We start from the raw sequence: 12417 nt of genomic DNA, 5'->3' as shown, positions 1-12417 counted from the left end.
TGTTTTTTTGGTCTATTTTTTTACTAGTCACCTCTTCCTCTAAATGCCCCAGTTTCACTTTCCAGTTCCTTTAACTCGTCTGTTCTCCGTGATGACCGGCAGGTGTCGCCGCTGCGCTTCAAAGCTCCGGTGGAGGCAAATAAAACGTGTGCGCGTCATTTTTCGGGGAGACACTAAAACGTGCGGCGACTATAAATATTCATAAATACTCATGAGAGAGAAAAGTGGGAAGTCTCTACTTGTTAAGTTTTAAAAGAAACATGGGAATAAGAAGGGTACGCGCATGATGCAACCGTGCGAAATACATCATACTGCCGAAGTGTGGTGAAGCTGCTTAGTTTTACAAATATATAAATAAATAAAACTGGTGCATGCGCCTCTGTGTGTGTGTACGGGGCGGAGTTATTTGCATAAACGGCGAATAAAAAAGCACCGATGTGTGTGAGGTGAGATTACATAATGGAACAAAAAAAAAAAACAGAAAATGCCCTTATATGGGACGTGGGACCAGTTTCAGGTCGAATTCAAATGAGTAAAAACATTCTTCTTCTATAACTCGTATTGCAGCAGATCAGAGGGAGGTGGTTCCCGTTTGACGTGATGGGGATTTCCACGCTCCGCCTCGGCCAATCAGAGCAGCTCCGGCGGCGCTTCAGCCAATCAGAGCGGGGCCACTGCGGAAGCACAAAAACCGAACCAAACTGCGTTTTTGTCAGACGTTGAGGCAACACATGGCTATGAGACGATCTGACGCATCTCACGGGCTGAGACAAACACTCACGGTCTGCGTGTAGTCTTCACAAGAGCTGGTTTAAAGTGAATACGTGAAGTCCCGGGGCGAAGAGAAGACGATCTGTGCGAGGAAATTATCCGAAAAATAACTCAGCAGACAGGACGGCGAAGTTCGAGATCTCACATGCAATGAAAGACATGGACATGGTCTTCAGCGGCAGCTCCGGTAAGATACGGTTTATGAGTGTCTGTGTGAATAAGAGACGCAGAGAGCTGACATCATCCTCATGTGATTTGTCTCGGCAGAGGAGCCAACACCCATCTCCGGGATCGGCTCACATAGACCCGGCCACCTCTCTCACTTTCCTGCTACTCGGGAAGATTTAGGTGAGTCTCCAGTCTCTTGTTTTGCTTTCTTATCGTTACGCTAAAAAAAAAAAGAGTCATGCATATACACATATATATATTTATGTATGTGTGTGTGTGTTTGTGGTAATGCGTTATTGCGCATCGTGACCTGACCTGACCTCAGGAGGAGAAGTAACCCATCATTAGTGTTTCTGTTTCCTTATCTTTGCACACTGTTGTTTCACACATGGGTAGGGGTGAAACATCCCACAACAAACAAGATTAAAATTAACATTTCTGAAATCCCCTTCCATCGTTTACATTTAAGGCCGCGACGTTTTTTTTTTCTTCTTCATTTGATTGTGATAAACATATATGTCAGAAAAATAGATTACATGTTTGCCTATTCAAATTGCTTGTGCAGATAGTCAAAACCTAAACAAAACAAGTTTGGCGTTGTGCATAAATGTCAACAGCGTGCTGTGAAATGGCAATAAATTTACAATTTCACAAAATTCAAGTTTGCATATTCAGATTGCTTCTTTTATTGCAAAAACAGGTCAAAACCTAGAGGAGACGTGTGTAGGAATTTGCATAAATGTCAAAATAAGTCTATGACATGTCACACATGGATTAGAAATTTCCCCAGCGCACACATTTGCATATTCATATCGCTTCATTTAGTGCTGTGTTGGAAAATTTGAAAACATTGGTTTATTTTTTGCTTAAATGACCAATAATAGAACTTGTTTCCATTATGTGTCAATGTGTGTCTTCACGTGAGCGCTAATAATAAAAGTCTACAATATATATGTCAGAAAATAGATTAAAATGTTCCCAAAATCCAAGTTTCCTCATTCAGTGCAGACATTTGTTTTCTTACTTGCATGATCAGTTGAACTTATTTGTGTTCTTTATTGATATTTCTCTACCCTATAACTGTCAATATGTCTTATTTCTGTATTAATATAATTTCTTTCTTAATATAAGTTTATAATATGCCAGAAAATCAGTCTTCAAACAGTTTAAACATTTATCTGACTTAGTTTGTTGCACTGACTGGTCAAAGTAGCTGGAACACGTGTTTTTTTTTTTTTTGTTTTACATCAATAATCAATCAATCGTCAAAACTGCCTCCAATATTTTCATTCGACACATTTTGACGGCTGCCTTGTTTATATTTTGTACTCGGTATGATGCAGGAAGCTAGGAAGCTGTGACAAGTGCCAGACATGTCAGACCACAACCGCCAAGTCAGGGTAACGCTGGTAACTGTAGCAACGGTGCTGGTTAACTCTCACCGGCGTGGGTATTGTCGTTTATTTCTGAAACACTCTGTATTATGACACATTTTTTTTTTTTCTTTTTTATGAAAACACAGGAAATAGTTCATGTGAGGTGGTATCGCTTAGGTGTCTAGTCTCGTGATCAGTTGCAGCTTCGAGCCACGTATACGACTTTCACGTGTGTTCTTAGATTTGATAAGAAAGTTTTATCGGAAGACTTTCTGCTATCGAATCCATGCAAACTTGAAATAAACATTAAGAGACATCATCGATCTCTATCTGTAGAAGTGCCATATATTCGCAATCTGTTATATCTATTAACCAAACCCATCATTGGGTTTTATTCCTTTATTAACTTTTTATGACGCTGCGTGTGAATTTGCCACCACTGCTGATCACCTTTGGTTGAATTTGCCATCTGAGATACGATCTGTTTTCGTCACACATGTAGACCTGATTCAAGAGGTGATCATAGCGGACAATGCGCGCTCATCTGTCAACCTCCCTGGACCTCCTCCTCCTCCTGACGTCCACCGCGAGAACGCTTTCATCCAGAACCGCAGACCCGTCCGGCAGAGCCCCTCCTCGTCATCTAAGCCCGAGCTGGTGCCGAGAGGCACTGCGTCTGCGTGGAAGGTGAGTAGTTTGTATTTGGGTCGGTGCTGGTGTTGTTGTTGGTTTGGTCTATGCCTCATTTAGCGGTTTTCCTCCGATACCCAGAATGACTGCTGTCAACACCCATGATGTGAACGAGGAGGCGTTGTTTTCAGGTGTACGATGTGTGTTTGGAAAAAGGTGAAAGTGGTCGATTGAGCTCATCAATTGAGATATCCCTCCTTAAGGTTGTGTTTAAATACATTTATCAGGTCATGCTTAATATGTATATAGATATTTCTATATACACAGCTGGGAAGCATGAATAAATACGATGTAAAAGATTGTTTGTAGTAAGAAATAGTTCACATCTCTCCTGGTCTCCAAGGATATCTTTCACACTTTGATCGGTGTGGCCACAAAGCAGATAAATTGGATTCTATTGGTGTTATAAAGTGCATGAAGCTCTGCCGAAACCAGTTAATAAATGATTTATTTTATGTCATGACAGAATACAGAGGTCATTTTTACAATTTTGGTTGTCTTTATCCAAGGTAGGTTACATAAACACTAGAACAAATATATCGCTAATAGATTTGGTTTCCAGCTTCTCAAATGAAAGGATTTGCCGTACAAACAGTCGGCCTAATGCTATTGAGACTCGCTGAGTAACAATCAAATCCAGTCCAGTGTGACCAGGTTTTTATGTTCAAACCTGTTAATCATTATCTGAGCAGAGGAAGCTTCTGCTAGACTTCCTCTCACTGTTTGAAAAAACATCCTCATGAAAGGTGCAGTTATTTCTTTTTTTTCCTTTTTTTTTTTTTTTTTTAAAGGATTAAATGCTGCTGGATTAAACTGCATGAAGCGTGGTTCATGTGCACCCTGCAGATGGTTCGTTGTTACACAGAGCAGCAGTTGAGCTCTTACCAGAAAGCACGTGGTTTACCGGCAGCAGATGAGATCAGAAGTGTTGTAATCTGATAAGGCTGCTCCGACCGGTAACAATGAAGGCCACTAGAAAACTGGTTTAACACTCTGCCAACAAAGGCTCTGGACGGGTGTTTATGCTGTGTTTTGTGTGTAAATAGAGTTTGGTATTTGTTTGAAGCTGACACACCTCCCCGGCATGCTTTCCTGAGGGAGGAGGCCGAGAGAAAGGGAGGAGGAAGAGGAGGAGGATGTCTCGGTAGAAGTGAAATAGGATTCCCGCTTTCAGTTTGCCGTCCTTTCTGTTTACAAGCCAAACCCACCGGAGGTGAAGGGTCGCATTCTTCTCTCCGTGCCGCTTCTGCAATTGGTCGATCGACGTCAGGCTGAGCTGACTTCCTGTTTCCTGCTCCCTGGCTCCGTCTTTGTTTAGGTTCAGTGTTTTAAAGCTAACCGGTCGTCCCAGGATAAAACGAAGGCCGGCACACACACGACACCTTGACAACAGACATCTGCGGCTACTGTGAAGCATGATCTCATGCAGATGCATCACCTAGATCTCTGCAGCAACGGTTTAATTAAGAGCTCTCAAGCTGATTAACTGCTCCACGGGTGACAAAGGAGTCAGCTGCTTTACTTCTTGGTTCCCTGCAGGTTTGAGAATTCATCTGTTGTCGAAGCGTTATTTCAGATATACAGGGGAAAAAGTGAAGTGTGTTTTTGTGAAACTTACTCTCTTACATCACGTCGAGGCCAGTCCAGGGCCTCCTAACTGGGTAAACATGGGGAGCGAAGATGAGCGAAACATGAGCGAAGATGGGGAGAGCTGCAGACAAAGAAAGTAAAAGCGGCAAAGAGAAAGAGATAGTAAGCTCTAAGTCTGAGTGTAAGCGGAAAAGCTCGGTGGTCTGTGGTGTAACGGAAAATATAAGACATCAAATGCGAGAGGAGGAGTCGAAGAGCACATGGTTGACTGTGTGCTCTGATAGAAAGCACATGTATGAGGAAAAAAACATGCAGTGAGTCAGTTGTGCTGCTTAGTTCACAGCAGTGTCATCTGCTACAATACCTGAGGGACATCTGGCTCTGCTGTAAACTGGTTGGTGACGGTTTATTTTCTCTAACTGAATGTTTAGGTCGTTTCTAAGTACTTAAGATAATCATTTTCATTTAAGGAAACAATACGAGAGTGTAAAAGTGCTCGTTAGTTTTAATAGTTTTACAGTTTGTTTAGTCTGGTGGTTCCCAAAGTAGGGGTCAAGGCCCTGCAGAGAGTCACAAAATGCATCTGAGGGGTCATGGGTTTTGGAAAGAAGCTCTGTATCTTAGTTTGTGTTGTGTTTTTGGACCAGTTTACCTCTTTTAAGCCTCAAGCGATTATTTAGATTAAGTCATCTTAGCGTTTTAAAGGGGAAAATGTCTTCCAGGAATATGACACGGATCCGGTTTTTAAGGATTAACAAGCCGAAAAGATTTGTAGCCACGGGTTCAGTTTTGAGCAATGCAGTTGATAGACTTGCCATAAACTAAATGTAGGGAAGTAGATGAAAATTAAAATGAAATGTTAAAATCTGAAGAAGCCTTGAGACATTGTGGATATTGTTGACTTCACAGGACTTTGTTAATATCTAGGTTTCTGGCATCGTGAATGTTTGTTCTGTTTGTCTGTTGATGTGAGGGAAAGGCCAGTGACCGTTCAAGCCTCAAACCAATGTGTTGTAACTTTTGCCAAACACGGCAACGTCTATCTAAAGTTTGCTAACATTAGCCACCGTGAGTTTGTGATCGCACCAGACCACATGGCAACTAAACCACTGTGTGAAACTCTTAAATGTTTTGTAGACTTGACATTTTGAGCAGTTTAGCATCGTGATGCTGCAAATCTTATAGCTAATAACCTCATATGATAAAACACAAATCAACGTTGTTGTTGTTGTTGTTTTCTTCCGTAGCCAAATCCGGTGCGGGTGTGCCCACCCAGGGAGATGTCGTCGACTCATCATTCTCGAGTAGCCGGTTCCTCTCAGAACACAGCCGAAGACGATCCCCTGCATCGGCTTATGGAGAAGCCCAAACTGGTGGTGGTGGAGGAGCCCAAGGACCGAGGCATGAGATTTCGCTATGAGTGTGAAGGCCGCTCGGCCGGCAGCATCCTGGGGGCATCAAGCACCGACACCAACAAGACTCAGCCTGCGATAGAGGTGCAAATGAGGTTTTGGTTTCGGACTTTGAAGGGGGTTTACTGAGACGGTTAGGGAGGTTATAACCACAGCTGTTTGGCTGTTTGGTGTGTATACACTTAAACCCCCCATATAGACGGGCGTGAAAGGGTGGAGATGGAAGGATGTGGGTTGTTAGAATCAATAAGAAAGTCCCCACAAATCCGATCTCAAGTGTGGTCAAACTCTGGAGGTATATCCCCCTGCATGCTTACTAACAAACACGCCCACGCACGTCTTCTCTCTTCACACCATCGAGAAACTGTTTTTACCGTTTGTGTACTTGAGGTTTAGTTATCCAACTTAGGACGTTGCTCAACATATGAGTTAATAATGCTCAGCAGTTATGTCAATATATCAATGGGGTTAGAGTTTTAAAACCCAAATTCATTCTTGTTAAATTCTAATATTATCGTCAGGAAGCAGTGGAAAATGTCTGACTCACATTAGTTAAACGTGGAAAAAGTGAGAGGGTTTTATGAGCAGATAAAAATATGAAGTCAGTGTTATGAAGCACAAAGTAAAGATCAGTTTTCTGCTTCTCAAAATAACATGATGGTAAATTAATTTGACAAACTCACTTCGGGCCACCTTTAGGAAACGTTTTGACATTTTATAGCAAGAAATTATTTGCTTATTCACCGTTATTTGAAGAACTTCTCAGAATGACAACACCTTTTAAGCTTCAGTTGCCTAATTTTCCTAATTTAACAGTTCTCCTCCTGTTTTCCCGTATATTATAAACCATTATTTTTATCGAGTGTGTGTGTGAAGGTGGGATGGACGCTGTAGGTTTACAAATTGAAACATCTTTCTCAGTATTTCCTGTCTTCTTCCCGATTCCTCGTCATTCATCTTCCTGTTTTGTTCTCCGTTTCAGATTCAGGGTCACATTGACCGCTTAAAGAGCGTCACAGTCACTGTTTCACTGGTGACCAAAGATCCCCCGCACCGGCCTCACCCCCACTGCCTCGTGGGTAAAGACTGTCCGAACGGTTCGGGCATCTGCGTGGTCTCGTTCAGTCCTCGCAGCAACCGACGCCACAGGTGACCATCCCTCTTTCCTTCATGTCCTGACGTTTAATAAACAAACAAATAGATAAAATGTTTCTTGGTTTCTTCTGCCTGCATGTCCTGACATTTTCATTTTATAACGACTCACAGCTTTGCTAACCTCGGCATTCAGTGTGTGAGGAGGAAAGAGTTGGACATGTCGCTTCAGAAGAGGAGAAGCCAAAATATTGACCCCTTTCAAAGTGAGCTGGACACACACACAATGAAACACAGAAACCGTTTCTCAAAGTCGACATCATGACCTACTTTATGTCTTCCCGTCCCCCAGCTGGTCACTCGAAGGGCATCGAGGACATGGACATGAATGCGGTGCGTCTGTGCTTTCAGTGTGAGCTCGAGTGGGAGGACGGCAGGAAGGACACTCTCAGCCCAGTCGTCTCCTCGCCTATTTATGACAAGAGTAAGGCTTTGCCACACACGCAGGTCTTGACCACAGCATGAACCACCTGCATCAGAAATTAGTAATCACACTTCCTGATTCTCATGCGCTGTCTTTCCACACAGAGGCCACAACTACATCTCAGCTGAAGATCTGCCTTTTGAACCAGAGCAGAGGTCCCTGCACTGGAAAGACAGAGGTCTACATGTTGTGCGACAAAGTGCAGAAAGGTAAGAAGTTATACTTGAGTGCGAGGTCAAAATATACACAGATGGAATAATATCAGGTTCAGACGGGAAACTACATCAAACAAGGATTTATATTTATAAAACTTCAGAATCAATATGGAAGAGTGTTTGATTAGGACGTTGTTCTCTCTCAAAGTTCCAAAACTTTAGTTAACTATTAAACGTGGAGGCATAAAACACATGTTTGTGTTCCTTTTTACTGCCATGGCACGTATCCCATGTCTTCTCGTGACTACGCCGATCAGCCACAACATTGAAACCACAAACCAGTGAAGTCAATGACAATGACAATGACAATTCTTGTGGGAAACCTCGATCCAGGTATTTATACGGATGTTACTTTGATACGTGCCACCACCTGAACGTTGTTGCAGACTAAGCACGGACCTATGGCAACGGCACGGGGTTGTCCCTCGTGTCCTGGTGCCATATGTTCCCCACGTGAGCAACCCACACACCTGGCCAGCCACGTGATGTAAAAGGAAAAAGTGATTTAATCAGACCAGGCCACCTTTTTCCATTGCTCCGTGGTCCAGTTCTGATGCTCACATGCTCATTGTAGGTGTTTCATCAGTGAACAGGGCTCAGCATGGGAACCCTCAAAGAGCCTTGGCCGATAATGACCCTGTCGTTGGTTTGCTGCTTTTCCTATTTTGGATGACCAGGTACTGATAGGTACTGACCACTGCAGAACACCCCACAGGAGCTGCAGTTTTGGAGATGCTCTGACTTAGTTATCTAGCCATTTTTCCTGCTTCTAGCACATCACCATTGACTTTAAAACTTTGCTTAATAAATCCCACCAACAGGGCCGTGATATCCAGATAATCTGTGTTATTCACTTGACTAGTTCTTGTAGTTTAATGTTATGGCTGATCAGTGTAAGTCTTCCCTGTACTTTTTTCATTTTCCACTTCATCTGTAGCTGCTGAAGTATTATGAACTAAACTTCAATCTTAAGAGGACACAAAATTAAAGTCTCAATCAGTTCATGCGCCATGTGTCATTTAAATAGTGAAATTTGGATAATGATGATCTCTTCTGGCAAAACCTCTCAGGTCGTTTTCTTATTTGTCTTGAGTGACGTCTCTCTGTCGTTTGTCGCTGATCTTCAGACGACATAGAGATCATCTTCAGACATGGCTCCTGGAAGGCGAACGGGGAATTTGCCCAGACGGACGTGCACCGACAGATCGCCATCGTGTTCAAGACTCCGCCCTACCAGGACCAGGACCTCACAGGGGAGGTGGAAGTCAGCGTCTCCCTGCGTCGCATCTCGGACCAGATGGAGAGCGAGCCGGTCACCTTCACATACCTGCCGCCCAACCCGGGTCAGTGTGAACGAGATCATTTCAGCACTGTTATAAAACGCAGTAACAGGAGGTTAATTTAAGTGTGTCTCCGTTTCAGATCCGTATGAAGTGAACCGGAAGAGAAAGATAAAATCAGACAGAAGTTTCACAGACAAAGCCTGCGTGACAGGTGAGGCTTTCTGTTGAAGGTTTTCTTTCTTTACTTTTTCTGGTACTTAGAAAGCAAACTGTTTCAGTGAAGTATGTGTGAAGACGTTTGTCCCTGCAAATATCACGCCATCGACCGTGACATGAAATCAGTTTTGTCAGTATTATAATAACGTTCAGACAACCGCATTGAAAACTATATTGACACGAGGGAGAAAGGTCAGCGTAGCAAGTATAATTTGATATAGAAAAAGGAGAAATGTGGAGAGGCGCACTGTCTTCATTCAAGAACGCTACGTCTGTAATAGGCGGTTTAGACTTCTCCATCAAATTGCTGCAGATGCTACGGCGACAGCACAGACCCTACGCAGACCCCAACACCATAGCTGACGTGCACCTCCCCAGAAATGTACCTACGCTCCACGGCAATGCAGACCGCAAGAGCTGTGATTTCCGGCTGCTTCTCAATCTCTGTAATTTCCGAATGATTGTTTTGCATCAATAAAGATGGAACACATTGAGGAAAGGTTAATTGAGGAGGATCAGAGATACAGACATTTGTATGACTCGACATCTGTAAATTTCGGCTAAAGTCCCAGTCAGTCGCCACTGATGAAAGCAGGAAGCAGGAAGTAGAAACAAAAATGAACCTGACTGGCACAAAAAAGACACAGCCCCGACTAGCGTTTGGGTGGCGTTTTTACAGAGTGAGCCAGACTGACCAGCGAATAAGTATAAATCACTCGCAACTGTGCAGGCTACGTGGCTAAGTCACGGCGTCTATGCCCCGCAGTAGTCTATAAGAGCCTTAATGCTAAAACAAGCCTACTTCGGTTAAAAACCCATCTTTTGGACAGCAGCCATGGGGACTATTGGACTATAGAGCTGCTCAAACTACGGAACGGCAGACCAAAGATTTGAGATCCAGTCATCGGAGAGATTCAGATCATTGATCATTCAGGCAATTAATTATGACTATCCATGTTTAAATTTCTCGTCAAATGATAGACGGTCTTGTAGAACTTCAGTTCGATTCTGAAATAAAACAAATCAGCGCTTTGGAAAAAGGCCTGTTAGAGGCAAATGTCATCACCGTGTCAGATAAATAATTGAACTGACGACAATGTTTTTGTCTCGGTTAAATAAAGGAAGAAGAAATTGCTTTTCGAACCACAAAAAAAATCCGTAACATCTTGCAAAACAAATATGAGAGTTACCACTGTCTCTGCTTCTCGTCGTATGATAGCACGTCACATGATGATGAGTAGATCACATGGTAACGTGACATTTGACCAAATAGTCTAGTGGAATATACAGAAAGGTGAATGAAGAAGTAAACTGCTACACATGCGGTTTTTGTTACACTTGTTGTGTATGTGTGGTCATTACAAGGATATACTTTCATATACTATATACATATACGTACACACTAAAATAATGTGGAATAATGGTTACAAACCACAAATTGAACTGTAAAGAGGTAGAGGAAGTTAAAATTAATGAGTCTAATGAGCCCTACAATAAATCCTTGATGCTCAAAGGCTTTAATGTTTCTGAGTTGTCACTTAAACCATTTGGTCATTTCTGTTATTTATTTTCCGTGGGCAGACAAAATATTCTTATCAGTAGAAGGCAATACGATTCAACACTACACTACTAAATGATAGATTTTAGCAGGTGAACTATATGAACTGGCTTCTGAATCGTATGTCACGACAGAAGAAGTATTGAGTTCTCTACCTAATAAATCACCATTTATCACATCTCTAACAGGCGAATATTCTCTGTAACATAATCCGTTTCTTCTCCCGCAGCCGAGAGTGCACCTGCCTCAGATCAACCCATCCACTTCTTTGGCCAGAACATGATGTCTCCAGAAGAGAGGTCCCACGCTGCCCAGCCTGCCGTCCCCACCTTGCCGGACCTGCAGAACTCAAACAATGACACCAGCGATGCCCTCTTGAGTCAGATCCTAGAAATACCTGAAATTTGGAATTTGTTATCTACAAATCTGCCCGAGAGCTTTGAGCCGTCGCCCGACTCCTACTCCACAATCGGCACGGACATGAACTTCAACGCAGATCTGTACTCGAACTCTTACCAGCAGAACTTCTCCCAATACAGCGACATGGAGTTCAACATGCTCGTCAGTGAGAGCCAGATCCCACAGTCTGAGCCTCAGGACGCCATGGTTCCAGTGAAAACAGAAGAGGAGCTATGAGGACAGGAGAGCCGGGATCATGTAGTTAACACATTCTCTTCGTTGTCTGTGGACATTTTGGGGAACGTCACTTTCTTGGCGACTGTTTGATATCACTGTCGTGTCTGTAATCGTTAGCATGAAGACTGAATATAGGGGCTGGCTTAAGATTTACCCTATTTCTAGTGTTAACCAGTTGGCTTTGTGGTTAGCACACAGACATGAGATTGGTGTCGCTCGTCTCATACAAGAACAAGTGCAGATTATGTTGTCCCGAAACCAAGCTCCAGCTGCTTGCACTCTGTAATGCACTTAGACTTGTTTAGTTTCTGCTCTAATTAACCCGACGTGTTTACCTGTTCCCACAAGCCTTGCTGGTCAAGGCGTTAGCAGCTAGCATTCCTAAATATTTCCCAACAATGCTTCTTAAGGCTTATAGGTCAGTAGATGATTCTCACAGCATGGAGCTTAAAAAGTGTATGTGTGGTTCTTATTTGTTTCAACATGAAACAACTTCCCTCTACAAGCTGTCCGCAGCATGAAAGGACTTTTTTATCAGAGTCTCCAGTGTTGTAGTTTCAGATCAGTTCTTCTCGTTGTACTCGTCTGTTATTGCTCTCCGCTCACACCGGCATGTTTAATATTTAATCTGCGCGACTACAATAGAAACTGCTCCTCCTCCTATTCATAGCTGTGTTGTTGTGTGTCATTTCCCTTTGTTCGACAGTTTCACTCCTGCTCTAAGCGTTTGAATTTCCACTCACTCCCTGTCACATGTCCAGCTCTGCCCACGTCGCTAGTGTAAATATGCTGAAGTAAAAAAAAAATAAAATGTCAACATGTGTTATCTTTGTTGTGTCATTACATCCTGTGAAAGATTTAAAAAAAGAAAAGAAAAAAAAAAATAGAGAGTGACATAAGGCATGTAGGGACTGAGATTGTGGTCT

The 12417-nt window shown here is 42.8% G+C and overlaps 1 protein-coding gene across 1 annotated transcript; it reads left to right on the top strand.

The window, feature by feature from the left end:
* The first annotated feature begins 686 nt into the window (after window positions 1-686).
* relb (v-rel avian reticuloendotheliosis viral oncogene homolog B) lies at window positions 687-12305 on the top strand. Its single transcript, XM_084558386.1, has 11 exons — window positions 687-958; window positions 1039-1119; window positions 2818-3002; window positions 5843-6091; window positions 6990-7156; window positions 7274-7365; window positions 7452-7583; window positions 7688-7792; window positions 8926-9141; window positions 9221-9292; window positions 11085-12305. Exons 1-11 carry the CDS (start codon window positions 922-924, stop codon window positions 11489-11491), a joined length of 1743 nt encoding a protein of 580 aa, XP_084414512.1. The 5' UTR covers window positions 687-921; the 3' UTR covers window positions 11492-12305.
* Window positions 12306-12417: the final 112 nt, after the last annotated feature.

Source organism: Chelon labrosus (assembly GCF_963514085.1).
Source record: "Chelon labrosus genome assembly, chromosome: 13".
Taxonomy (NCBI): domain Eukaryota; kingdom Metazoa; phylum Chordata; class Actinopteri; order Mugiliformes; family Mugilidae; genus Chelon; species Chelon labrosus.
Note: the sequence above shows the minus strand (reverse complement) of the source record. Positions and strands in the feature narration are given on the sequence as shown.